The following is a 27,118-nucleotide window of genomic DNA, read 5'->3' on the forward strand; positions in this document are numbered from 1 at the left end:
ACACATACCACTCCACCATGTGTGCTTTATTGGGGCCAATCTCCCTAGACCATTGTGGTGTTGCTGCGCCTATCTGTAGGATTGATCTGGGTTTCCTGTTGGCGCATTGGTTTGCCAGCTACATGCTACCCCACTAGTGACTGGTTAGTAATCATAGACCTTGGTCTAAGAGCCTGCCTGAGCACTTTTTTCGGAGTCAGGGTGGACAAAGTTCATGACAGGCGAATTAGATAATAGAGATGCAATTTCGTAGTTAGACATGAATTAATCATTCAGATTAACACACTATTTCAATATTAACATTTCCCACTTAGGAGATCTCTTCTGAGAAGTTGATTAGGTAGCCCAGTCTTCCTCAGAACTAGGAGAGTTTTTCAACTTAGATTTTGAATTCCTGAAAGAAGCTTCCCCTGCCTATCCTTCAAGTTTTGGTGGAAAAAGTATGACCGAGAACAGTTTTTTACCTTGAGCCGAGAGTAGAGGCTATACAGACAGTACTTGTGGGGGGGTCTTCAGCATGAGGTTTTTTGTTCCCACATGTATTGCAGGACCTGAAAGGCCCTTTGCCAGATGTCTCAGACATGGCAGAACCAGTAGAATAGTTTTCCAAAAATGGTTTTGAAGACAACTGAGCAGAGCTCATGGGCACTCCTTTCCCACGAAGTGCAGTAGAAAATCTGAGGGACTCCGCCTCTCTTTGGAGTGTTCTAGAAGGTGCTATCACCTGACTGGCATGAGTTTGGATCCTTTTATAAAAGGAAATAGGCTATTTAAGTGATTGTTCATTGCCATTATAGCCTATAATGACCCACACTGCTTTACTGTGGCACAGTGGGACTCACTTTGACTGGGAAGGATTCAAGCATGTGCATGAGCCCAGACGGACGGGAGGGGCATGGCAGCCATCAGCTAACTGGCTGGTCAGCAGTCCCCTTGGTCCGGTAATGCAAGTGAACAGGTTTTCCTAGGCCTCCCCATCCCTCGATATCACCCCTCGTATTACCTTGTATGTCATCCTCATAACAGATATGGATGGTTTCTCCTGCTATTCCAGGCAATGGCTCTGGATCTGTGGGAGGAGTCAGACGCTCTCCGAGCCCTGCGGTGGGAGGGAGCGGCTCGAGAGTGGCGTCTTTGCTGCAAACTTCCAGGTTAGGAGTGGCAGAACAGCACTGGGAGCACCGGAGCAGGTGTACAGAGGCAGGCCTGTGATCTCTCCTCCAAACTGAAGACCTTTGTAGCAGAAGGTTGTGTGGCAGGCAGGGACAGGTCTCAGGCACAGGCTGGCTGAAGGCGGTAAGACAGTTCCAGAGGCAGCTGGAGCTGCAGGTGAGGAGTTGTACCCAGCCCAGCCCCATTTAACAGTACCTTATCTATGCACCTCTTGTCTTTCCTGAAAAATGTTGGTGGTACCCAGCGAGTGGTGGAGTTAAGCGGGGGAGGGGGCAATATTCTATGGAGAGGGGCAGAAATCAGCAAATGAGATCCTCCCTCTCTGCAGGAAATGTTTGTAGATGTACGCTTTGCACCAGGGGTATTTATTTATTTATTTATTTTTTACACTTGTAATGCGCACAGATACCCACAAAGGGTTTCCCGGCGCCATGGCTAAGAGAAAAAAAATACTAGAAAGCAAATACTATCACAGATCAACAACCATTAGTACACACAATTATTTATTAAACAGCCAGGTTTTGACTTTTTTCTTGAAACTGGCAAAATTTTCCTCTTTGCGCAAAGCTGGAGGGAGTTCCAAAGAACTGGTCCCAGGTGGGAGAAAGATTTACCTCCCATTCGGGCCAGTTTGAATCTAGGAACCACGAAAGTTGCTCCATTTAAGGAACAGAGATTCCGTACAGGAACATGGGGCCTGACCAAATTCTGCAGGTACCGTGGTGCGGTTCCTGCCCTGATCTTGAACATAATGGTCAAGGCCTTAAACCGGACCCGGTTTTCAACTTTCAACCAGTGTAGATCTCTAAGGTGCTTCGAAATCCTTGCTGTCCTAGGGATCTTACATAACAGCCTGGCTGCGGAGTTCTGGACCAATTGTAGTCGTCTGACTACGGCTAAATTGGAGCCCAGATAGAGAATGTTACCGTAGTCAAGCCTAGATGTTATTAGCGCATTGACTACGGTCTTCTGGGTATCCACAGGTAGCATCCAGATAATCTTCCGCAGCCATTTGATGATGGTGAGACAGGTACCAGCCACTTTGTTGGCCTGCTGCTTCGTCGACAAAGAATCATCGATACACACCCCAAGGTTTCTAACCTGGGTAGCCGGACTAGGGAAAACACCCATAGAGGGCGGCCAATGTCTATCTTGCCACAGCTCACGATTTTTCCCCAAGAGAAGAATCTCTGTCTTCTCCCCATTAAGCTTCAGCTGGTTAGTTGACATCCAGCTGGAGACCAAGTTTCAGGACTGAAGGGGATGAAGACTGAGTTAGTAAGGGAAAAATAATCTGCGAGTTATCCGCGTAGGTCACGGGCAACATTTAAAACAAAACATATCTGGTCACCTGAGGGTTATAAAAAAAAAAAAAAAAGGAGCGGAGGTGGAGAGAAGGGGGAAAAGAGCTGTGGTTCCCACAATTGGGTTGCCCCCTCTCACCTCTATTATTCAATATAAATATATAAATAGAGCCATTGACCCAGGTTATAATATCCGAGGCCTCCAACTCCCTTTAGATCTCAATCTTTCAGCAGCATGGTCGCACTTTTGCCGATCCGGCCACAGTAATTCCTAGGTTTGAACATCTTTAAGATGAATTCTGGTCCTTATCGGGAAACTTCTTAAACTCACCACAAACCGAGGTGATGTGCTGGAATATCCAAGATTGGGATGGGAAAGACACCCATGATTTCAAGTATTTGAGTATTATAATAGTCAAGGAGATTAAGATCCCAAAGGTCAATTTAGATAGGGTTGCAAGAGAAATAGACCGATGTTAGCAAGGTGGAAAAATCTCCCTTTAACCATTTTTGGAAGGGTCTATCTAATAAAATGGTCATACTCCCCAAATTAACCTACCTGTTTAATGCCACCCCCCTTGGTTTTCCCAAGCTAGGTACAATACAGGGGAAGATTGCAACCTTATAAGCCCATATGAAGCTTACAATGTTGGCATGGAAGAAACTCCGACATAGGCTTATTAAAGGGGGATTCGCTTTTCCAGATATTTGGTACTGTGTAGCCTTCCAATTCAAAAACATCCGGCTGTTGCTTGGTAAGGCAGAGGATTCAACTTGGCAGAGGCTCCTGGGTGAAATGGTGAGGAAGAGAGGTGGGGATAGTTATCTATACAAATTTGGTGCCCACAGGTGCTTCAGGAAAGTCCACCTGAAAATATTTAAGTCTGCCCTCTTATTTATGGTAGAACGTTAGGAGTAGGTGAGGTCTAGGTTACTATTCTGATCTAGCCCCAATCTGGGAATCTCCTGGGACCCAATTATGTTTGAAAGACAGTTGGAGTATACCAATTAGAAGGGCAGGTATCTCAAAATTGTTAGATCTGATAATTGGGGGCGTACACCCTTAGGAGGTTCTAAGAGCAAAGATTAGTAATGACTTCTCCAGGTTTCAAGTTTACTCAACTAACTTCCTGGTTTACAGTCTTAAGAAAAGAAGCTTGTGTGGAATGGGAGCCTTTTCTTCAAGATGATATTCTTGAAAACAAGGAAGTCTAAGTGGTATGAAGCTCTTGGAGGCGATGAGGAGTGTCCACCACAACATCTGGTTTGGAATGGGGCTTCCCAAGAGTGAGACAGTTTGGGACCATTACCTTGAGGATCCTATACAACTTTGTAAAGCCAGCCAACCAGAAAAAGATTCACTTCTTTACTATAAACCGTCTATATTGGACTCCGGCTAAGATAGCAACGTTTACTCCAATTCCTCCCCCTAAGGGCCCAAGATGCGACTATATGAGCTAACAATCTGCACTTTTTTTTAATGCTAAAATCCAAGAGATTACTGGGTTGGACTGGAGATCGCCTTTAGGGGTATCTTTGGCAGAGCGGTTACCCTGAAATGCTCTTGTCCTATTCTGAGAAGATGTATAATTAGTAAGTGGCTGAAGAGCCCACATAGAGGGCTTTTATTCTATCTGATCCAGATTGCTCTAAAGGAAATCTGCATAAAATGGAGGGATCCCTGCCCTCGAAGGTGGAAGATTGGGTTAAGGCAGCCATTAAAAACACTTCTTTAGACCAGGCAGCGGCGAAGGAGAATTTCCCAAATATTTGGCTGTTTTATTGATATGGAGCATATCCTTTGGTTTTGACTATTTCTTTAGTCCTATGATTACACTAAGACGCCCACAAAGATGTTGTCTGGTAAGGTTTGCAGACCAAACCGAATGCAGTGGCTGCAGGGTGCACAGTGTAGTGGGCGGCTCCATAAAGTATTGCAGAGGCTTTTACTGGTGATAGGAGAATAAAAAAATAAATGAAAAAAAGCATGCAACTATGAAAGATCCAATACTGGAGAAAGTAACAGTTGTGTGCTGTGAAAATGAGGATGGAACTGGATCCCCCTTAAACCTTGGTTTTAATTAGTAGTCACACTGAGACAGTAGAGCAGAATTTTTGACTTTGAGGGGTTCAGACCCTCTTTGCTTCTAGTCTCTTAAAGTGAGTTGCTTTATGCTATACACCTGACATGCTTTTATAAGACTTCTACTGAAGCCTTCACAATGGGCTGCCTTCCCTGGATTACTGGTTTTCTTGCAATCCTTGATTTGGTCTCATCTTGGATAAAGATTTGCCACTAGGTGGCCTATAGTTTTAATCAAGTTTAAAAAGGAGTGGAGCTTTAACACCTTTACTGCTGTGCAGATTTTACCCTGTGTGCTGAAAATTGCAAAAACCCATTGTTCATGACAAGGTCAGCTCGTCATAAGCACACAACCAGTGTATTGCATGACGAGCTGAGCTCGTCATGAGCAGCGAAGGGGTTAAACTGAATTTAGCGTTATATTATTCTGTGTTTGGATTATTGTAACCAGTCTTTATTGGCCCTTTTTTGTCTAGCCAAAGCCCTAATTGATTAATTTATCTATTGTTAAGTTTCACATGCAGAATAGCTATTCTATAGTTACCAAATCTTGGTCTTTGTGTGACCAAATGGCTTACACGAATGTGGATTTTTAAATTGTCACTAATGTAGATAGATGATATAAATGGTCGATTTCAGGTACAGCCCTTAAACCACATCAGGTTAATACAACATAAAGAGAAAAACACTTAGGTACATTGACAATGTGCAATATAAAAACATTTATCAATAGTACAGTTACCATACTGTAAAAGAGTGTGCTAAAAGTCTATCAACATTAAAAAGGAAAAGGTGGGAAGGGGGACCTCTAGCTAGATAGGTTTTTAGGTCGGGCATATCAAACCATTATATACCATTTGATGGTTACTATGGGAAGCTGCAAAGTGCCTAGATGGAATTCCAGAAGCAGGCAATGGTACACATCCTGGGTGCTATTGGCTACTTGCCTTTAATCTAAAAATCCAATCAATCTCTACAATAGAGAAGCATATCCTCTGGCGCACCCACCAGTCACCGGGAATTCATATATTTACACAGGACAAGAGTCGGTCTGTGGAGGTGCATTGGCCCATTTAGAAGTGTGTGATCTCGAAGGCAGAACCCCACATCTGTATTTCACAAATAAGCATTTGGACTGACATGGGTGCATCCTATTCCTATATAGTTAGAACCTTGGGGTGCACTTGTGGTTCAAAAACGTGCCTGTAAGGCGATTAGTCTGGTGCATTTCCCACGTTTGGAGTAAAACTGCCTTCCAGTGTGGCTGTGTTACTGTTAATGCATCTCCTTTAACTATTGAGTCAGGAGAAGACTATGGATTACTCATGCCAATTCTATATATTGTTTCTTGAGTACATTTCAACCACGGTGATCTCAAACTTCTATCAAGGGCCAACAGATCTTTCACACACAATGTATGTCACCAATATTAATAATAAAGGTTTTAACACAGATATTAGATGGATAGTGTTACGGGCTAGCTCTAGACTCAACGGGGTAGCAGGTGAGTTTAAGGAAAGCGCTTTAATTAACCTATGTTTTTCTTTTGTTAAAGTTTTTGCAGGGGTGTATCCCCAGATCTCAGCTCCATATAGTGCGGCGGATTCTACGGCAGAGGCTTTATATATCGTGATGACCGGGGAGAATGCTCTTCCCGATGCTGCCTTATAACGCCTCACTATTGCAGAAGCTTCCTGGTGGAGACTACTTTACTTTTTTCCATCTTGGGCCCCTTGATTGAGTGTCACTTAGCCTCACCCCGTGATAGTGAAAATGGTGGACCAGTTCAAGAGGAAGCCCCCCCAACAGTCACAATGCCTCTACATTTTGATAGACATAACTTGGATTTAGACAAATGTAATTCTAATCCGCTTTCCCCACAAAAAGTGACAAAGGCATTCAGTTCAGATTGAAGGCCCTTTGGGGTCTGGGAGATTAGCAGGGTGTTGTCTGCAAACATTCATATTGGGGTAGGTGTTCCCGCCAGTCTAGGGGCATCATGCTTGCATTCCTTCATTTCTTCACAGCACCATTGATGAATAGGCTGAGCAGTGTTGGCGCGAGGATGCACCCCTCTCTGATCCCTTTCAAAATTTCAATCTCGTCTGTCATGTCCCTGTGGTTTTCCAGCCCACCCTCACATATGCGTTTTCATGAAGCAGCCTTAGTATTCTTATTAGGTCTGAGGGCATGCCATGCTGATCTTAAACCGCCCATAGTTGGTTTCTAGGGACCAGGTCGAATGCCGCTCTCAGGTCGATGAAAAGTATAGATTGTCACATTAACGTAATACATTTCCAGGTTATTACCTTGAAGCAGAGGACATGGTCCAGTGTGCTGATCTTGGATCTAAAGCCAGCTTGGGACTCTTCAAGAATGTATTTTGTTGTATCCACTCATTTAGCTTATATAAAACCGGTCTGCAAAAGATTTTTTACGAGTTGTCAAGTAGGCTTACAGGTCTATAATTTGAGGGATTAGTTCATCAGTTTAGATGGGTATAATGACAGCACCTTGCCATGACGGTGGGATCAGGTTGCCTTTAATAATGCTATTAGATAAGGCACTCCGGTAGGGGGACCAGATATGTATTTGAGAGCGAAAAAGTCATCAGGGATGCCATCCGTTCCTGGGGCCTTGCCTTTTTCCATTTGTTGCATTGCTTTGTGTGTTTCAGAATGGGTAAATGAAAGTGTAGAATGTGCAGTTGTGGTAGGAGATTGGGAAATCTCATTTGGTGTTTGATAGACACTAACCTCTTTTAGGGAAGTGGTCTCTATAGTGGTATTTCGCTATGCACACTCATATAAACCGCTGAAATGAGTGACCCAACTATCCGGCTTAATCACTGAATCTAAAGAATTAGAATGGCTAACTGCTATTAATTTCCAGAAACGTTTATGTTCACCCTTCTCTAGGGACTCAGCAAATAGTGATTTGTACTGTTCCCATTCTCTTTTAGCTTTACCTAAGAGGGTCTTATAGTCCACTTTTTTATGATTTCAGTCCTAGAACCCTTGGTTTGACCTCAGCAGGTGGGTCTTTCATAAACGATATGCTTTATAATACCAGATGGCATTTTCCTTTTGAGAGCTCCTCTTCTGTTCCCTCATGATACACTGTCAGTGTGTTCATGAGTTCAGGGTACAGTAACAAAATTAGTGTTATGAGCATTGACTAAGTCGATCTGGGAAAGTTTAGACAAACCGATTATAGACAAGTCATTTTATTTTCATCTGCCACCAATTCTGCCCACTTAACACTTCAGATTTCATGAAGTTATAATTAACGCAGTGGAAACTACTATTTCCCAGTTTCACATCACTGAAGCTGGTCATAGAAAAAGATGCGCTTAGCTGCAGATGGTCGCAGTGCAATCTGGTAATAACTTGCATATCATGCACATCGTATTCACGAATATATAATTAATTCTTGATTTGCTAAGACCTCTCAAAGGTGGGGCAGAGAGGAAGATCAAATTTGGTATTACCATTTACAATTCTTAGGCCATAAATCAGTGAAAAGCTCAATAATTTGAGAGCCCACCTTTGATATTTATTATTTTATTATGTTCCGGGAGGGCAATACTTCCAAATGTCTACACCCCTCAAATAAATGAATGCAGATATTAAAATCTCCTGCTACAATTTTTAAGGCTTTCTGGGCAAATGGTCCCAGAAGGGTATCTAGCCTGCTTACTATGGGTGATTGCACATTTGGGGGTGTTGACCTGTTGTATAGGCTTACTAAAGGTATGTCTGGGACCTAACCATGTGTTAATATTGACTTCAGGCATGTAGGTCTTTGGATTTAGTAGGAAGCATTTTGACCACTGGAAACAAGTCCAGTCTTAGCCATATTACAGGACCTCCTGATGGTCGCCCAGCCGAAGAGTGGGATGCGCTTTCACTAAAGGCGATAAAACCGAAGCGAGGCATCGGTTCAACGGCCCAAGTTTATTGGATGAGTATAATGTGATGAGTTGATGAACATTCCCCGCTTAAGGTCAGGGAGTTTAAACTTGATGCCCGCTACTTTCCAAGAAAATAATTTTAGGCAATCACTGACGACCCTATGACTCGACATGGCCTGGATAGGTTCTTCCTGTGATGTGTGTTCTCCTTTGGCATTAAGTAGGTCGGGTCCCCTCTACACTGTAGACCTATCAGTGCCCACAGCTACATGGGGTATGGTCCTGTCATCTACTGCTGGGAAACAAGGCAATTGAATTCTAGTACACAGTCCGGGGTGGTGGGGGCGCAATAGTAAGTCAATCGACATCTAAGGTATTTGAGAGCTGGACCATGGATGCTGGGGGAAGAGCTGCCCTGATCCTGCTGGATCTGACAGCGGCATTCGACACGGTCAACCATGGACTCCTAGGTAACCGTTTGAGGTCGCTTGGCATCACAGACACCACCTTATCACTCTTGGAGTCCTTTTTAGATGCTCGCACACCAAATCCACTGGGGCGGGTGCCAATCAGCAGAGTTCCATCTTCCTTGTGGGGTACCCCAGGGGTCGGCTCTATCACCCACTCTGTTTAATCTGTATGTCATCCCCCTTAATTAAATCCCATGGCATGCACTTAGTATCATACGCCGACGACACTCAATTAGTGGCGTCACTCTCCCAATCGGTGGAAGCTACAGCTGCGAGTTTTACGAACTGTCTGTCTGATGTTCAGAATTGGATGAACGCTCACTTCCTAAAGCTTAAAACCAAAAAAACGGAAGTGATCGAATTCGGCAAAGAACCCTCCATCTGGAGCAACCTATGGTGGCCCCCAGAGACCGGCAGCTGCCCCGTGCCCGCCAAAAAGGTCAGGAACCTAGGCTTCATAATAGATCAGGATCTAACCGCTACAGCACAAATAAATCAGGTCACTTTGGCCTGTTTCCATACCCTGAAAATACTCAGGAAAAATCTTACCCTACCTACCGTTTTCTCTCTGGAAAACAGTGGTGGGAGCACGGATCATGTCCAGGGTGGACTATTGTAATGCCCTGTACCTGGGTGCAGGTGAGAAACAGCTGGCCAGGCTCGAGTCCATTCAGAATACTGCAGCAAGGGTCTTACTCAACCTCCCGAAAAGACACCCCACCTCTAAAGCCATACAAGGACTCCATTGGCTCCCTGTCAGGCGCAGAATTCAATTCAAGGCCTTATGCCTTGTCCATAAGGCACTCCAAGGGAATGCTGCAGTGGGGCTTGCTAACCTACTCCACCGCTACGTTCCAACCCGCTTGCTACGATCTTGCAGCCAAAACCTGATGCATGTCCCCAAAACTAGGAGAGTCCGGTGGGGCGGTAAATCCTTTGCTTACCTGGCCCCCAAGCTGTGGAATAGCTTGCCCATCACTCTGAAACTGGCCCTGTTGTTTTCTAAGCGCAGACGTGCGCTGAAGACATGGCTTTTCACGATGCCCTAACCATCTGGATGCCTCCCCTCTGTCCCTTAGCGCCAAGACGCCTCGGCATAAGAGCGCTCTAAATATAATTCAGTCAGAGGCTAGAAGGTACTCTGGGGTTGTACTACTCTGCACTGGAGGGACGATTTTGTAGGCTTTTGACGGGTGCATCCAATATGCAACAGGAAGGTTTCAGTTTTAGGGATATTTGGAGATCAGTATCTGGTCTAAAACACTATTCTAATGACATTAGGCCCTCCGCTAGGGCCACATCCATGAAGGACACTCCGATATAGTCCCCCTCAAGATTTCCTACTGTAAACTTTCTAACATTAGTTATATCCTCCTTATGATTCAACTGCATCCCCTTTGTGACAAATTCAGTGGGTCACTTCATTAACTAAACCCTCATATGTTTCAGTGTAGGGCATCGGGGGCTTAGGGACATTGATCATGTAAAGGTCAAAACATTGGCTGTTGGAGATTCCCTTCGTGTCACCTACGTGTTTTTTTGTTGGTAAAAATGCTATGAGGTTTGTAGTTCAGGTCAACCTTAGCCAGTTTGACAAATTTTACATGCAGCATTTCCCTCAGGGGGACACAATCCTGTTTGGGTGTATTGTCAAAAGGTGAGGTGTCATTTCTACTATGACTTTCGGAATGGGTGGGCAACTTTATGCCTGCTATGTAGCTTATATGTCCCTAAAGGAGGCTCTTTGCTGGCCCAGTTTTGTCCAGTACGCATGGTAACCCTTCTTCCTTGTGGGCTTGTCGGTCCCTGGGCTAGACCAGTGAGTGTGTTCAATTTACCAACTAACAGGTTTACCATCTTTTCCATAGTAACCTTTAGGGATTTAATTTTAACCCTAAGAGCGTTGAATTGGTCAACCAAACCAGAGATACAGATGCACTCATCGCGGTTGTGTTCTCCCCCCGGAATATGTAAGCGATCATTAACTACATTCTCCTGGGTGTCCAATAGAGAATATTTATTTGAACAGTTCCCATTGATGACAAAGTGGTCCTTGCTGTTATTTGCGAAGTCTGCCAGGTGGGGGTAGGCTGTTGAGCATTACAATGGCTTTGAGTGTTGGCTATAGTAACTTAGTTTAAACCTGGCGGGATCCCAAAGAAAGATGCTATACCCAGAGTTTAATGATCGGTTCCCAGTAGCACCTTTTCCCTTCCCCTTGTGATTTGAGCCCAGAGGACTTAGTTTAGGAGGTAGGAGGACTTTGACCTCCTCTATAAGCTCATCAATTTCATTTGGGTACAATTTTCTGCAGCATGTTGCGGCATTTTCCTTGTGCTACCTGGGCCCATACTTTTGATGGATGCCTTCCTTTTACCCATTGTAATAACAGACCAATCAAGGAGGGGTGGGAGGGTGGAGTGGAGGGGATATGTCAAAGATATTCCAAGTTGAGCCCAGAGAGTCACGTTTTACAGTACTAACAGTTGATGTTGCCCTGGAGTATGATCAAGGGGGTGGCCCTGCCCGGCCTCCTCCAGTCACCGACAGGCGCAGATGGGCCTACCCTTGGCCCACACATCTCGCACTGCAGGAGTCTAAGGCCCTTTAGAAGCACCTCCAGGTGCATCAGGAAATCGCTGGTGGCTCTTGCACCGCAAAGAATACTGGGAGTGTGGTCCCCGGTATCGCTGGTTTCTCCTTCCAAGATAAGATACATTAGGTGAAGACTGACCCCCCCCATTTCCAAATGGTGCGTAACTTCAATCCTACAGAAACTAGTCTTTGTTCTTCTGTTTCTCACCTCCTCAATCATTACAGACCCAAAACATTTACTCCATCAATGGGTTACACCAGTAAAGCAAAGTGAGCACAAGTACACATTTAACAGTTCAAAGAAAAGAACGCATTTTAAGATCATGTCTCCAATTTGCAAAACTTGTTTATTAAACACTTTTACTAACAGCTAACCAGTGTGCCTACATATGAATACTCAAGGTACACATCAATTACATGCATCACTTTCTCAGAGAATCAATGTTTTCTTAAACGTCCTGAGCGACAACAGGGATACCTCTGGTTTCATCATCTTTGAAGTTCCTCTAAGACAGATATGTAGAAGAGGCCAGATGTCAATTAGATCTAGTTTGGAAATGAAATGACTTGCTTTCTGTGAAAGCTTCTCTCTGCACTTTACATATTCCAAAAAAACTGTCAGTTTCTGTTTTTAGCACCTCTAACACTGGAACCCTTGAAGTGACTGTCCAAGGTCCAGAGATGTCAATACTTGACTGGTCAGGATACAGAACAGAGCGGTATCTGGGCCAAGAGATGCAATTTACTGATTAGTGTGGAGCGTGGGATGCTCGGGTTGGTTGGTTTGTTATATGGACACGCTGTTCTCAATCACTTTGGGGTTGAGGTAATCGTATTTGAGTGGCAGGGATGCGTTTCTACTTTCAATCTCTGCAGATATCTGGGACAGGCGTTCCTGGAAAGCTTTGATGCACCGTTTGGGTTCTTCCTCTGTAAAATGTTCATCAGGGAATGTGCCTAAAGGCCTCTATAAAAAAAAAACATTAATTAGTTCATACAGAACGTAGATTAGGGCAGCAACAAACAAAGCATTCACCAATGTTGCTTGCTTTTAAGTGATCAGGCTAGCCTAAACATTTTCTTTCCTCCCTCCCCTTTTTGTACTATTCAGAGGTCCTCTGACCTTTGACCTCACTCCACGAGATAAACACTGGTCCCATGACAACTCTGGGTTTCTCAAGTGTCTATCCTAGGCTCAGCGTTATTCTCCCTATACACCAGCTCCCTTCGCAGCATCTCCTGTGGCTGCTAATGTGTCTTTTGCAAAAATTATGCAACAATTCTTTCAATCTTCCTAGGAGCGACTGCTTCTCTATGATCAGATGTTGGATAGTTCCCATGAATCTTAACTCTCCCCCACCATCCCCCCCAAAAAAACTGAGAATCTTTACTTTCTCTTCACCTCTGCACCAACATCCCTGTGTAGAGTTGAATTGACTTTAATACATCTGTACTTTCTCATACTCTTCCAGAAACCTTGGGGTTTCCACACATGGATACAACATGTTTAATGCAAGAAAAATACAGTCCTGTACTTTCACACCACTGACATTAATCCACGAATAGCTTGTAAGGTATTGGTTTACCTGTAATAGCAGTTCTCTTAGGGGAATCACCATTTAAGTCATAGGCATTTCAATAGTCCTGCCCATGTGCAGGAATCCCAGAGCACCTTTCCATAGAATATCTTAAGTGTAGACAGTCACCTTTGTTCGGGAAGGCCTGTACATGCACTTAACATAATATGTAGCTTATAAGCACAGGCTACAGTGGTGAAATTCTTCAGATTGTGTATACAAAAGGGTCCGTGTCCATATATCTATAATTGTAGGTAAAAATGTTATATACAAGCTTAAATCTTTCACAAACCCTTTTTGTAAAAGTAGAAGATTAAGGATAGCCGGACAGTGTAGCCCTTAAGGCTGCTATTATGCGAATTCAAAGCAAAGTCTCCAGCTGTAAGGACCCAGAGAACACCAGTATCCCATCAAGCCTAGCAGGTGGCAGTCGCCTCAGTACTTTTTGATGAAACAGGTCAGTAATAGGAAAGTCCAATAATGTTCTCCGTTATGTCCACCTTGAGAGGGTTGCTTAGGACTTCAAAGGAGATTCTCCCAAGAGAGAACAGAGATTACAGGTAAGAAACCATACCTTCTCATAGGGGAACTCAATTGATAGTCGTACGCATGTAAATAGAACAAACCAATCCCTACCTAGAGTGGTGGAAAACAGAGGAGTGAAGATAGAACAGAATTAAGCAAATAAATGAGCTGCTTTTCCTACTGAAGCATCTGCTCAAGCATCCAAATCCAAACAATAGTGCTTGGTGAGTGTGAACAGAACTCCATGTAGCTGCTTTACAAATATCCACTATAGGGACATTTTCTTCAAAGCAGTAGCTGTTTTGCCTCTAGTAGAATAGGATTTAGGTCTAGCTGACAATCTTGTTGGCCTTTTGGTAGCATAACCATATGCAAGACACTATCCATCGGGAGATGGATTGTTTGGAAGTGACTAAACCTGTACAGTCCCAGGCCATAATTGAGAAACAATTTGTCTGATCTACGCATGTCACATGTCTTACCAAGATAAAACTTTGACCTTCCTCACCTCCTGGGAATGATGCGTTCTTTCAGTCAGGGATGAAGGTTGCTGAAAGAAGGTTGATCATGAAATACTCGGACATAAGAATCAGAGCCACCTTTAACAAGGTAGCCATGAGGACTTGCCCAAAATTGTTCCTTAGAGTGAAAACCTGTTAAGTTTGGAGAACATAATGCCTAGATTTCACTAACCCTCCGAGATGTGATGGCTATGAGGAAAGCAGTTTTCCATGAGAGATGCTGCATGGAAGACTTATGAATGGGTTCAAGAGGATCCAGCAAGAGTTGTGAAAGGACTGTTAAACTCCCAGGGAGGGAAAGGATGCCTAATGGGAGGCAACACTGCCTTCAACCCAAATCCTTGATCCCAGGGATTTTGAGAGAAAAAAAAAAAGGTTTGTGAAAGACATTTTCAGTAGGCAGTAAGGGCGGCCAAGTGAACCTTTATGGAAGAGAATTGCAAGCCAGATTTTGTCAAATGGAGAAGGTTGGGAAGAAAGACAACTTTGTGGCAAGTTCTAGGGTTTACATTCTTCTAAGAACACCAAATGCAAAATATCTTCCACTTGAAAGCATATGTTGAATGGGTTGACAGCAGTTTAGCCTCCTTGAGGACGTGAATGCTGTGTTGTGGTAGGTTCAAGTGTCTATACTGCACTAACTCAGGAGCCATGCCACCAAATTCAAGGAGGAGGTGTGCGGGGCGGTGGGGGGGGGGGGGGGGGGGGGGTCGGCGGTTGCCTCTGAACTTCGTTACCAGGTCTGGTCTGCATGGTAGTTTGAGACATGGCTGCTCCGACTGTTGGAAGGGCCACGAGCCACCATTGTTGTGGCCACGATGTGGTTATGGAGATGTTTCCATCTCTTGAATAGGACAATTTGAGAACGGACAGGATCTGTGAAATCGGTGTAAAAGCGTAGAGAAATCTGCTGAACCGGTGGTTCCGTTGGGCACTACCACAGAGTCCCTGCTTGGAAGTATCGAGGCAAAGTCTTGGCAGTTTTTGCTTTCCATGGTGGCAAGCAAGTTGATGTGTGGAGCTCCCCACAGCCTGAAGACAGCTTGCATGACATTGTGAAGGACCCATTAATAGTGTTCTTGCAGAACTCTGCTGAGGACATCTGCCTGAACATATTGTACACCTGTTAGGTTCCTGGCTATGAGCCTTTGCCCCGGCTCTTCGTGGGATAAGTGTCTGGACCTAGTTACCTAGTTTCCCCTCCCCTTTCCCACTATCCCCCACTTGAGGTAGAACCTGGTGTTTTTTTTCAGTCTGAGCAAGCAGGACTGGGTCTTAAATAACAAGGGAAAAGCTTTTAACGCTAAGTGAACTGCCTGGATAGGAGATTACTAGGTTATCTTGAAGACCATGCACACTGAATCGGGAGATAATCCATGTGGGCTCACCAGTTAAGCCGTGATGCATTCATCATTACGGTCGGATAGGAGGTAACGTGTTGGTGAAAAGGCATTTCTTGAAGGTTGGTTGGCGAAAACCACCATTTAAGAGACCACTTTGAATGAGGGGAGAGAATTATATTGTCCTCCCAGTTCCTTGTCAATTGGTCCCACTCATCCTTGAGACACTCCTAAATAGGATGCATGTGAAGTCTTGCCTTCGGAGTGAGGAAGATACATGAGGTTGTATTGCAGCTAGGCTTCCTGTGGAGTGGACTCCTTGATTAACCAATGATCTCGGCAGGGGGTAGACAAAGGGTCAATGTTTCCCGAGGTGGGAAACTACAACTGCCACGCAACTTTGAAAAAGCTCAGGGTGCTGACTTAAACCAAACGGAAGAACCTGGTACTGATAATGATCCTACCCCATGACTAACCTCAATAATTTGCAACGTTTCTTGGTGATTTGTACATCAGAGCACATTTCTTGGAGGTATGTGTAGCAGAGCCAATCTCACTGGTGTAGTTGGGGATCGATCTGATGCAATGCCAGCATCCAAAACCTTTATACCCAAATAGATTGGTTTCCTTATTTCAAGTCAAGAATGAATCTGAATGAATTCCGCTTTCTTTTTTACCAGAAAATATATGGAGTAAATGCCTGTTGCTCGTTGTTTGTGAGGAACCACCTTGACTGCATGCTTCTGCAGCAGGATCTTGACTTCTGATCATAGCCTTTGCAGATGGTGGTTGAATGGTTTTGGTGGTATGGTCAGTGTAGGACTTGTGTGAATCTGAGAATACCAGTTTTGAATAATATTCAATACTAAGGTGTCTTATATGATTTTTTTGCCACTCTGCCAGAGACTTACCGAAGTCGGTAACTGAAGAGGAAGGGAGGGGAGGGGGGGGGGGGGGAGATCGATTCATGGCTTGGAACTGGTTGTCGGTTTACCCCCTTGGGTATACGGTTGGGTGAATCTGTACTCTAGGCTTCCTTCGATGCTGCTATTTAGGTTGTTGCTGCTCTGGCTCCTGGCAACCTGGATACCATTGCAAGATTGGAACCCTCCGAGAGATACTGGTGCTAGTAGGACTTGAAAGACAGTCTATGCTCTTTTGGTTTTTCTAGGCCTAGCACCTTAAGAGTCTCGTTCTTTGATTGCATATTAGCCATCTCAATGTTCCTGCCGAAGAGGGTAGAACCCAAGAAAAGAAGATTTAGGAGCCTCTGTTGAGACTGGTTTAGGAGTTGTAAGACGAAGCAAAGAATGCCTTTGTGAGGCTATGCCGAAACTATATTTATGTGCCAACAATGACGAAGAATCAGCTGTGGCACTAATGACTTGATTGGAAGCCATGAGGCAGCTGTTGACTATTTCTAGGAAGTCTTCCAGTCTGTCCCTGAGAAGAGCTACAAACTTTTGAATATAGTCTCAGAATGCTCTATAATACCTGCCTAGGAGGGCAGCTGGACTGGCCGCTTTCATGGTGGATGCACCTGTGCTACAGACTTTGCAGCCTACAGAGTCCAGCTGTTTTGTTCTCTTCAATGGGTGGTACATGGGAGGCAGGAGTAGCTGTATGGTGTTTTTTTGGCCACCAATATGCCCACTGAGTCTGGAGGTGGGTGTGAGCGGAGGAAGATCGAATCCTGCTCAGGAGGTCTATATTTTTCTGTACCCTTAACGGAGGCCAAAGTCAAACAATTCCATTGCTGGCTTTATGAGATCTGGCTATAAAGGAAGGCGTGGTCTTGATGCAGAGTGGTGGTGAAGTGTCTCAACCAGAACTGACGTAGAAGGTGTAGGAAATGACATCTATGTATTAGAGCTTTGCAGCTCCTCTTACCAGGTAGTGATGTCATCCACTGGAGAAATGTGAGGTAATGGAGAACCTGACCGGGTCAGTGAATAACTTCCTGTAGAAGTGGAGGATATACATCTGGAAAAATGCTTAGATCTTGTGCATGATCTGGATCTTGATAGAGCTCTATGACTGATGGGGAGTCCACCTGGAAGATGGACGGGACGATGAACACGTGGATCTCTGGCTAAGGTGTGTGGTCTAAAGTGTCAACGTACTTATAGACACTTGTAAAAACACTTTGTAAATGTTTTAGGCAGCTGATTGAGGCTCGGGAGTGGTCTCATTCGAAGTCCCAATTTGGTCTCGGCGAGTAGCCAGTCTTTAAACCTGCTCTGGTCTCCCGTAGTCCCAACTCGCAGAGACCAAATTGGGACATCGGATGAGACCCCTCCCGAGCCTCGATCAGCTGCCCAAAACCTTTACATAGTGTTTTTACAAGTGTCCGCAAGTAGGCTGACACTTTAGACCACACACCTTAGCGCGTGTGTAGGGATTTAACTTTTCACGTGGCTCTTTCCACTTTGCCACTCACTAGGCTCACTAACCGGTCCTGAATAAAGCCCCTTCCATAATCTCTCGCGAGCTGAAACATGTAGACCACTCACTTAGTCAACGAAGGACAACAATTTCCTACTAGTTGTACTACACATTTTTTAACCATATCCTGGGCCGCCACTAAAAGTTTACAGGCAAGGATTCTCAGATATATTTTTAAGTATAATTCACGTCGCATCACTCATTCACACCACACCAGCTCCTCTGTAATCAGGTGTCGTAGCACAACCAGGGGGCATTCGGCCACCCGGTTTCGACCCCAATGAATGTAGGATGACACCAACCAGGTTGGTATGTGAGGGGTCTTTTAAACAAACCTAGTGGGTCCATGTACCAACCACAATAGTGATTGTACCATACCAACATAGCGGGTTTGTCCACATTTGTTTAGTCTATCATTATACTGGGGATACGGATGCACCCTGCATTTCCCTTGCCATCTCATTGTTTGACTTAAATCAACTATACAAATCAATAAAAAGACAAATGCTGTTATTTCCAAGACGAAGTTTGCAAACAGCAAAGAATGCAGTGTATAAAGTGCTATAATGCAGAAGTATTAGGTCAATCGCTATGTTATGGTGTGGTCTGAATTGAAACACGGGATGGCGCATAGTGATCCCTGGATACAGCCAAAAGAGAGACTAGCTCATGCGAAGGCAACCTCTTCCTGTGTCCACTGGCACCAGTTAAAAAGCTCCGAATCCTGAAACAGTCCATGGGGGGAGATCACATTTGAAGATGTACTAATGCAGGCCTTACTTGGACAAATTGACAGTTTGAGCAACGGAAGAATAAACTTTCTACGCAAGTGGTCATAATAGTCACAGAAAAAATTTTAATGTATGGTGTCCTGCTCCGAGAAATGGTCACATGGCCAGGGCTTTAATATGCCAGGTTTTCGTATAGCCTTTAGGGAATGCCAATAGCCAGGAGACCAGGTTCAAACAGAATCTAGTAAACACAAAACTGTGATAAGTATTAGTGACAAAGAAATAGGTATGGTTCTTCCTGTGGGCTCAACCTCCGTGTGACAAACCTCACAAGGGTTTAGCTAGCTCCTTATTTCACCTAAGCATCTGCCATTTGGCCATTAGCTGCTGTTTAATATCCCTAATGGCTGCCGTGCCTAAGGTCTTGGTATTTAGATACAAATTGGGACAGCCAAGCTATATGTTCTGTTCCTTGATGTATTCAAGCCAGGGAATGCGTAAAGCCCCTTCAAGTGCAGTGTGATCCATAATAATGAGTGAATTTAAAGTAGGGGTAGAACAGGCCCAGATTCTCAGCAAGTGCAACAGTGGGGCTACTGCTGTCAGATCTTTGAAATATCCTACACCCAGCTCCTCGTATAGAATGAACGCCGGGTGGTGAATGGGACTGCCAAAAGCTTGCGCATAGATTTGTTACTCCGCCCCTTGGATGTCACTCACATATACATATACATATATACACACACATAACCTACTGACGGTCGTCAGTAGGTATATATAGTTAGGACCTAGTTTCCATAGGAAATCCCCAACATTCTATTGGGAATAACTTTGGCGCTGGTTGATGAATCTTCGCAAATTTCTCAAAGAAGATGGCTCGCTCCGCTCCTCTCCTTCCCTTAAAGTTTGGGGGGGATTAGTCAAGTGGGGGCTGAGAAAAAAGGGGTCCCAAAACGTGTTTTCCCCATGTTAATTTCCATAGGACCTTTAGACACGGCTACAGCTTGAACCGCTGAAGGGAATTACACCAAACTTGTCAAAATGGTAGTGTCTGGTACGCAGATCACGCTTTTGGTAAAATAGTGTAAATCCCTCCAGTGGTTCCTGAGAAAATTAAAAGAAAACAGTTATACATCTGTAAGCGTGCACCGTGCGCGCACCCCGCGATTTTTCGGAAAAATATTTGGGGGGACTTGGGGGGCTTCTCTCATTTTAATTTCGAGGGTGCTCACCCCTTGTTTTACCCCCGAGATCACCGCCGCGGCCCGAGCCGCCTCAAGATGGCCGCCGCCTGGTTGTGGGCGGGGCCTGGAGGACGTGGTGTCCGCTTCCCCCTGCCTGGGGGAAGCCTTCGATGTCCGGTCTCCCGTGCCGAGGGGGAGACCGGGTGATGCTGGCCTGAGGAAAAGTGTGGGCTGGTGCGGGGCTTCCGTGTGCTGAGGGAGCCCTGGGAGAAGAGGAGACGCCGTGGTGTTGGGAGAGCAGTGGCGTGTTTTTCTAGGCGACGTTCAGGTAAACACATTTTGATAAGCACCCTACGGCCATGTAATTCGCCTCTGGTCACCGCGCTTGTATGTAAATATAGCGTGAGTTCGTACAATGCAAACCTGCCCGAGCACGGGATCCTTACCAGTAGGTGTGGCAGAATCCTGGAAGAGCCTCAGAACCGACCGTGTTACGGATTAACTATATCCCTGGGCGCAATGCAGAGAAAATGCCTCACCTTGGGTAGGGCCCTTGAGGGGGAGGTGTGGGATTGTGTAGGCAAGCGTGTGAGGCTGACCCTCACATTCCCCTTCAGGGCATGCATTTTTATGCTGCACGCATGAGCCAGATTGCGAGTTTCCTCGACCGTCTGGGCGCTTCGGAACACGTTCATTGGAAAACAGGCTTGACAACTTTTCCTGCCCAACCCATTGCAGCACGTCCTGTGGGTGGGAGGGACTGCCCGCAGTCCCCACGAAAAGAGATCCCATCCTACTCCTGAAAACGAATACATGTCCCCGGAACATCAGACACCATATCAATTGTCCTCCTCGTTCAACAGCGGTGCCCGGACATTTCATTGTACATTCACAATGGCAAATCACCCCAGCCTCTCACTACAGGAACGTAATTATAAATCACAGGGAATTGCCGTAAGCACGAACAGTTAATAAATTAACTGTATTTCTTCACAAAGTTGAAACTAGTCATTGTTAAAATTGAAATCAGTTGTAAGTGCCTGTTGTGTCCTTCAGAGGGGTTGGACCAACCTAGCTAATCGGCACTAGGCCTGACACGTGGCCCTAGGAATAAAGGAGTCAGACACTGGAAATAACTTGCTGGCTCTCCGTGCGCCCGTCTCAGAATAGCGTACGTGCGTGCGGAGCCTCTCTTTATTATAGGCGGTCACATGACTTCAACACTGCACGCCCCCTTACGCCAGGGGCGGATCATGGGCCCATAACATTCCTCCTAAAACAAGAAAAACTCAAAACTAAATTCAAAAACAGCTGCAACCCTGCAGTCTCGATGGATAGTCTATTGTACTAATCTTCATAGACTTCGAGTTCACTTTCAAAACCACTACCAACAAGTAGGACACATTACTGGACATTGTATTCAACTCTGATACATAGAACAGTCTTACGTGAGGTAATCGCGTAGTCGACAGGAAGGCGTCGGGTTACGTCTCAGCCTTCGATCCACGCCCCTCTGGCTTGAACAGTCTGTCTCTGGGGCGGAGCTGGTCTCAGGCGCCTCCATGTCGGGCTCCTCCGGATCTGACACCCCCTCCTGGGCCTCCGCGCCGCCTTCCGTCTCCTTGATCACCGCCCTCGGAGTGTTACTCTGGGTGACCTCGAGACTAGGCGTCGGCTCCCTTCCTGGCAAGTCCTGGGCAGTTTCGGTTTCTGTTGCCAGAGGTGGTGAATCCGATGCTCTCAAACCCCCGTGGAAATGTTTAAAGTGCGACACATTCCTGGTTACAGTCTCTCTTCCTCGGACCACAGTGATGCGGGTTCCTTTAACACCAACCACTCGCCAAGGTCTTCTTTCATAGTTCAAACGGAATTTCCCACTGGTCACCCTGTTACGGAGAAGTACCACATCTCCTCTGCTGAATTGTGTCACCATGGCTCTTCTCTTTTGGCTAATTTTAGCAAAGGCAGTCTTTCGTTTGCGGGCAATTATTTCTTCATTCGCGGGTGCTGGGGCCCATTGGGGATGGTGAGGAATGGAATCAGGTATGACCCGTCCCATCAGGAGATGCGCCGGGGCTATCCCTGTAGTTGAATGTGGGGTTTGTCGGTAGCTGCGAAGAAAAGTGAAAATGGCCATTTCCACAGACTGTCTTTTGTCATGAGCAATGCGAATCACTTTGTTGAGGGTCCTCATGAAGCGTTCCGCTTCCCCATTCGCTTGTGGCCATCGGGGAGTGATGCGTCGATGCAGAATGCCCAGAGATGATAGATAGGTGGCCAATTCCTGTCCTTGAAATGGGGGTCCATTGTCTGTGCGGATTTCATACATAGCCCCATGTGTGGCAATAATCTTCTCTATTTTCGGGATTACACACTCGGCACTGGTGCTGGCTATTATTTCTACTTCCGGATACTTGGAATGGTCATCAATCATGACCAGCGTGTACTTTCCATCCGGAAGACTGCCAAAGTCCATACTGACCTTCTCCCATGGCTGTTGTGGACGAGGTTCCACAGCAATCGGGGCTTCACGAGGAGCTTCCCCCGTCACCTGACATGCAGCGCATGCCCTTACCACCTGCTCCACCATGTCATCCATCAGGGGAAACCACACCTTTGTCCGTAAGCGTGCCTTGGTTTTGACTATACCTTGGTGACCTACGTGCGCTAACTGTATTACTTGATCAGTGAGGGCTGAAGGTATCACCAAACGATGCCCCCACAGAAGGCACCCGGCCTCATCCTCATTGAGTTCCTCTCGGACATGATACAGGCTTTCCATTATTTTCTGAGCTTCGGACGTGAGCATCTTCCACCCCTCCTTGGCCTGATTCCAGTTAGTCGTGTGAACAAGTTCTTTGGCCCTCTGGAGGCATGCGTCCTGCGCTGTGGCACTCACAATGTCACTGAGAGAGATGGGACGAGGGCAAGATCGCGCCACCACCCACCTGACATAGGCCTCCGTTTCTTCAGCTTCCTCCATCTCCTCGGCCGTGGCTGGTCTGGGATGTCGTGACAGATAGTCTGCCGGGTTCTTAGCTCCGGGCTGATACTCGATTGTACAGTTGTACTCCTGCAGTTGAAGCACCCACTTTTCTATGCGAGGCGGGGGTTTAGATGAGGTTCCCGCAAACAGAGACAGCAAGGGTTTGTGATCAGTCACCACAGTGAAGGGCTTGCCATAGATGTAGAGGTGAAAATGTTGGCACCCCAATGAATGGCAATTGCTTCTTTCTCAATCTGCGAGTACCGTTGTTCCGTGTCCGTGAGAGATCTGCTCGCAAAAGCAACAGGCGTCCAGTCGATATCGTCTCTCTTCCTTTGCATGAGAACCGCTCCCAGTCCAGCAGGCCCCGCATCCACAGCAATGAGCGTGAAGTTGCGGGGGTCAAAGAAGGCGAGAGTGGTGTTGTTGGACAGAGAATCTTTGATGTCCCGGAAAGCTTTTTCTTGCTCAGGTCCCCAGTGCCAGGGAGTGGAGTCTTTGGTGAGGTCCCGCAGGGGGAGTGTGAGATTAGCCAAGTCTCTGATGAACCGGCCACAATAGTTGACCATGCCCAGGAAGCTCCGGACTTCAGTAACGGTCTGCGGGGGTGGCGCATCTTTAATGTCTTTCACTTTATCCGGATCCGGGTTGACACCCTCGGCTGAGAAGACTTATCCAAAAAACCCTATCCGGTCCCGCAGGAATTCACACTTTTCTCGGTGGAGCGTTAGTCCTGCGTCTTTGAGTCTTCGAAATACTTGGGCCAGCCTTTGATTGTGCTCCGGGATGGTGCGGGCATGTATCATTATGTCATCACTGACATTTATCACTCCAGGTATTCCAGCGATTAGCTCCTGGATGACATTCTGGAATACCTCCGCTGCGCTGGAAATTCCGAAACTGAGGCGAGTGTATCGTCGAAGGCCGATGTGGGTGGAGAAAGTAGTGATGTTGCGCGACTCCATGTCCAACACCAACTGGTGATACCCTGATCGCAAGTCCAGCTAAGAAAACCAACGGGCACCTGCCATCTCTCCGATGAGGTCATCTATAGTGGGCGTGATGTGGCGCTCCCGTTTTATGGCAGCATTCGGGAGGCGCATGTCCACGCAGATCCTGACCGCTCCAGGTTGCTTCGGTTTCCGGGTGACCACGATGGGCGAGACCCATGGGGTGGGACCCAAAACCTTTGATTATGCCCGCCGCTTCCAGTTTGTGGAGTTCCTCTTCCACCAGCGGCCGTAGATGGAACGCAATGCGGCGGTGTCGCAGAGCCACCGGCTGTACCGTTGGATCGATGTGCAGATGAATTTCTCGGCCTTTGAACTTGCCAATGCCCTCAAAAAGGTCCGGGTATTCCATGAGGAGATGTTGAACGGATTCCTCATGGACCCCAAAGGCAAATGTCACCACACCCAGGTCTTCAGCCGCTCTGCAACTCAGCAGCATACCTTGGCCTTCTTCTGACACGAAGACGTTGGTTTTGATTGTCTTGTTCCCATGGCGTATTACCGCTTTGAACTTTCCTCGAATCTCGAGAGGGGTGTCTTGCCCATACGCGAAGACGGTGATGGGGGTGGGACGCAGCGCCGGAGGCGTGGTCATGGTCCTGTAGAGGGAAACACTCATCAGGTTTATGGATGCGCCCGTATCCACCACTGCTATTAGATCTTGGTCCGCTACCTGTATGGCGCATTGAGGCAGTGGCCTGGTGCGGCGGGCAGCGGTGCCGATCATGTGCACCTTGTGCACCGACCGTTCTTCTTCGTCGTCATCCATATCACTGTGACTCTGTTCCCCCTCCATTATGGCCTGCACAGCGGGGCGTGGTTTACGGAAGTTCTTCGACCGGCACACCTTTTCAAAGTGATTCTGCCTGCCACATCCCGAACACCGCTTGCCCCGTGCTGGGCATTCTGCCATCTGGTGTCGCGGACCTCCACAATAACCACATGACTGTCCCGACGCTCCACCCTGAGTGGGCGGTCTCTTGGGCCACTTGGTGGGCGTGTGCGTCTGTATCTTGTTAACCGGTTCCACTTTGACCGATGCCTGCAAAGCAGCTTCCATGTGCGCAGCCCTAGCTTTGGAGAGTTCTTTCGTGCGGCCAAGAGTTAAGATGTCCGTCAGCGGCTTGCCAGACTCCTCCAGAATCCGTTCCCTCAATTTGGCCGACGCACATCCCTGTATAATTTGTCCCCGAATTTCCTCAGTGGTATCTTGAAACCCACACGTGAGCGCCAACCTTTTGAGCCTGGTGTGATGTGTCCAGCGATTCCTCGGGCAGCTGGCGCGCTTGTCTAAACACAAACCGTTCATAATCTTGATTGGCCATGGGCTCAAAATGGGCATCGAGGGCATTAATCAACGTGTGATGAGTTCTGGGGGTCGCCTCCGGGAGGGTCCGAGCAATGGAATGTATGTCCTTGCCGCCGAGATGTAACACCATGGCCCGTTTCTGTACCTTGTGCGTCTTCGTAGCTTCGAAGAATACTAGGAGTCTATCCACCCACTCCTTCCATTTGGGAGCGAGCGCTGAGGGCGCACCCTCCACCACAAAGGGTTCAATGGGCGGAATCGTCGCCATCCTCCCAGTCGCGCCGGATCAGGCACTTCGCACGACCACCTGATGCGTGTGCTGAAACGGGGCACCGCCCGGAGCACCGCGCAGATGGGAGCTGTGCGACAGTAGGGTCGGAGTCACCTACTCGATGTCGAAGCACCAGGCCGCTCCTCCCGGCGGTCTGCGCGGGGGTGGGGTACGCCGCACGGCACGAGCACCACGAGCTGAGGGACAGGCTCGCGGCCGCCACACGGGGCAGGAGGCAGGTACCCTCACCCAGCGAGGATTCAGCAGCCACCCTCGTCGCCAATTGTTGTGTCCTTCAGAGGGGTTGGACCAACCTAGCTAATCGGCACTAGGCCTGACACGTGGCCCTAGGAATAAAGGAGTCAGACACTGGAAATAACTTGCTGGCTCTCCGTGCGCCCGTCTCGGAATAGCGTACGTGCGTGCGGAGCCTTTCTTTATTATAGGCGGTCACATGACTTCAACACTGCACGCCCCCTTACGCCAGGGGCAGATCATGGGCCCAGAACATAACAGTGCCCACAACCAAACCAGCATCAGTCCACTCCCTCAAGTACTGCATTTACGAACTTGACTGCATGACTCTCGCTGCACACCACTACTGTTGAATGAATACCTGATTTACACCTTCAAAACAAAATTGTAAACTCATCGCGGAGGAGATGGAAGAAAACAGAGTGCGTTCATTGTTAAGAATGCTTACTTTTTATGACAGCTTAATTATTACACCGGCCGGGCAGCATTACCGATGCGAAACAACTCCCGTTTGTGATTCAAGGAATTAATTCCGTGTTGCCAGTTTGCTTTCTGAGAATTTGTCAACGGCCGTGCCATTAGAATCAGCCGCGTATCCAGCGTACTTACTTGCACACAAGTACAAAGAGGAAGTAAGCACATCAGATGATGCCGGCCAATCATAATGGGCGAGAGATTCATACCACTCCCTCTGCAACGATACTTGATTTCTCATTCATTGTTCGTTGCTCAACTAATTCTTTGCTACAATCGGCCACGGGGTTCAGTAGTTATGTAGGGAAGATCGCTATATTGTTGCAATTTATAGCATAACTATATCAAAGCTTTCCTTTATAAAATATCCGAGATCTGGTGCGGGAAGGTGATATGCAAATGATACTCCTCTGAAGATGCCTAATTTGCACAAGATCTGACACAGCAGCATTCCCCGGGCGTATTTAATTATGCATGATCAATTATGTACGCCTAATTAATGTATGACCGACAGCAGATAGATGCCCCTTTCCTCCTCCATGCCATAATGTCAATGATTTATGGAGAACTACATCAAGCTGTCAATTACTATGTATGTTCAAAATGTGCAAGCAACTATGTCTGTCCTACATCACAGTACATACCCTTGAGTCCTGGACGCATACAAACATACCTATATATTCCAGTGCAAACTATACATTATATTTACAGTTTCATGTGTTACAGTATCATGTACAATGTACTGTTTTAAATATGGCCTCTAGATTAATGCTTCGTTTGCTCGATCAATATGTGGCTACATTTTCACTGCCAATGCTCATTACATTAACATGTTCTATAGGGCATATATATACTCCTAATCGAATTGTATGCTCAAGTCATGCAAAAAAAAAATATATATATGTGTACCTCACTATCTCACAACTTCTCTCTCTCAAAACATCACTACCTC

At 46.5% G+C, this 27,118-nt stretch overlaps 1 protein-coding gene across 2 annotated transcripts in view; it reads right to left on the minus strand.

Annotated features, from left to right (window-relative positions):
- Positions 1-27,118, minus strand: part of LOC144799564 (hydroperoxide isomerase ALOXE3-like) — a 422,558-nt gene that overhangs the window by 331,565 nt on the left and 63,875 nt on the right. Inside the window, exon 11 of one of the 2 annotated variants that reach the window (XM_078670935.1) lies at positions 11,846-12,505. The exons of the other annotated variant lie outside the window; for it this stretch is intronic. Coding sequence (XP_078527061.1) covers positions 12,326-12,505 — 180 coding nt within the window. The 3' untranslated portion in view covers positions 11,846-12,325. Of the gene's footprint in view, positions 1-11,845; positions 12,506-27,118 lie in introns of those variants that run through there. 2 annotated transcript variants of the gene reach the window in all.

The sequence above is a fragment of the Lissotriton helveticus genome, chromosome 12 (assembly GCF_964261635.1).
Source record: "Lissotriton helveticus chromosome 12, aLisHel1.1, whole genome shotgun sequence".
In the NCBI taxonomy this organism is placed as follows: Eukaryota; Metazoa; Chordata; class Amphibia; order Caudata; family Salamandridae; genus Lissotriton; species Lissotriton helveticus.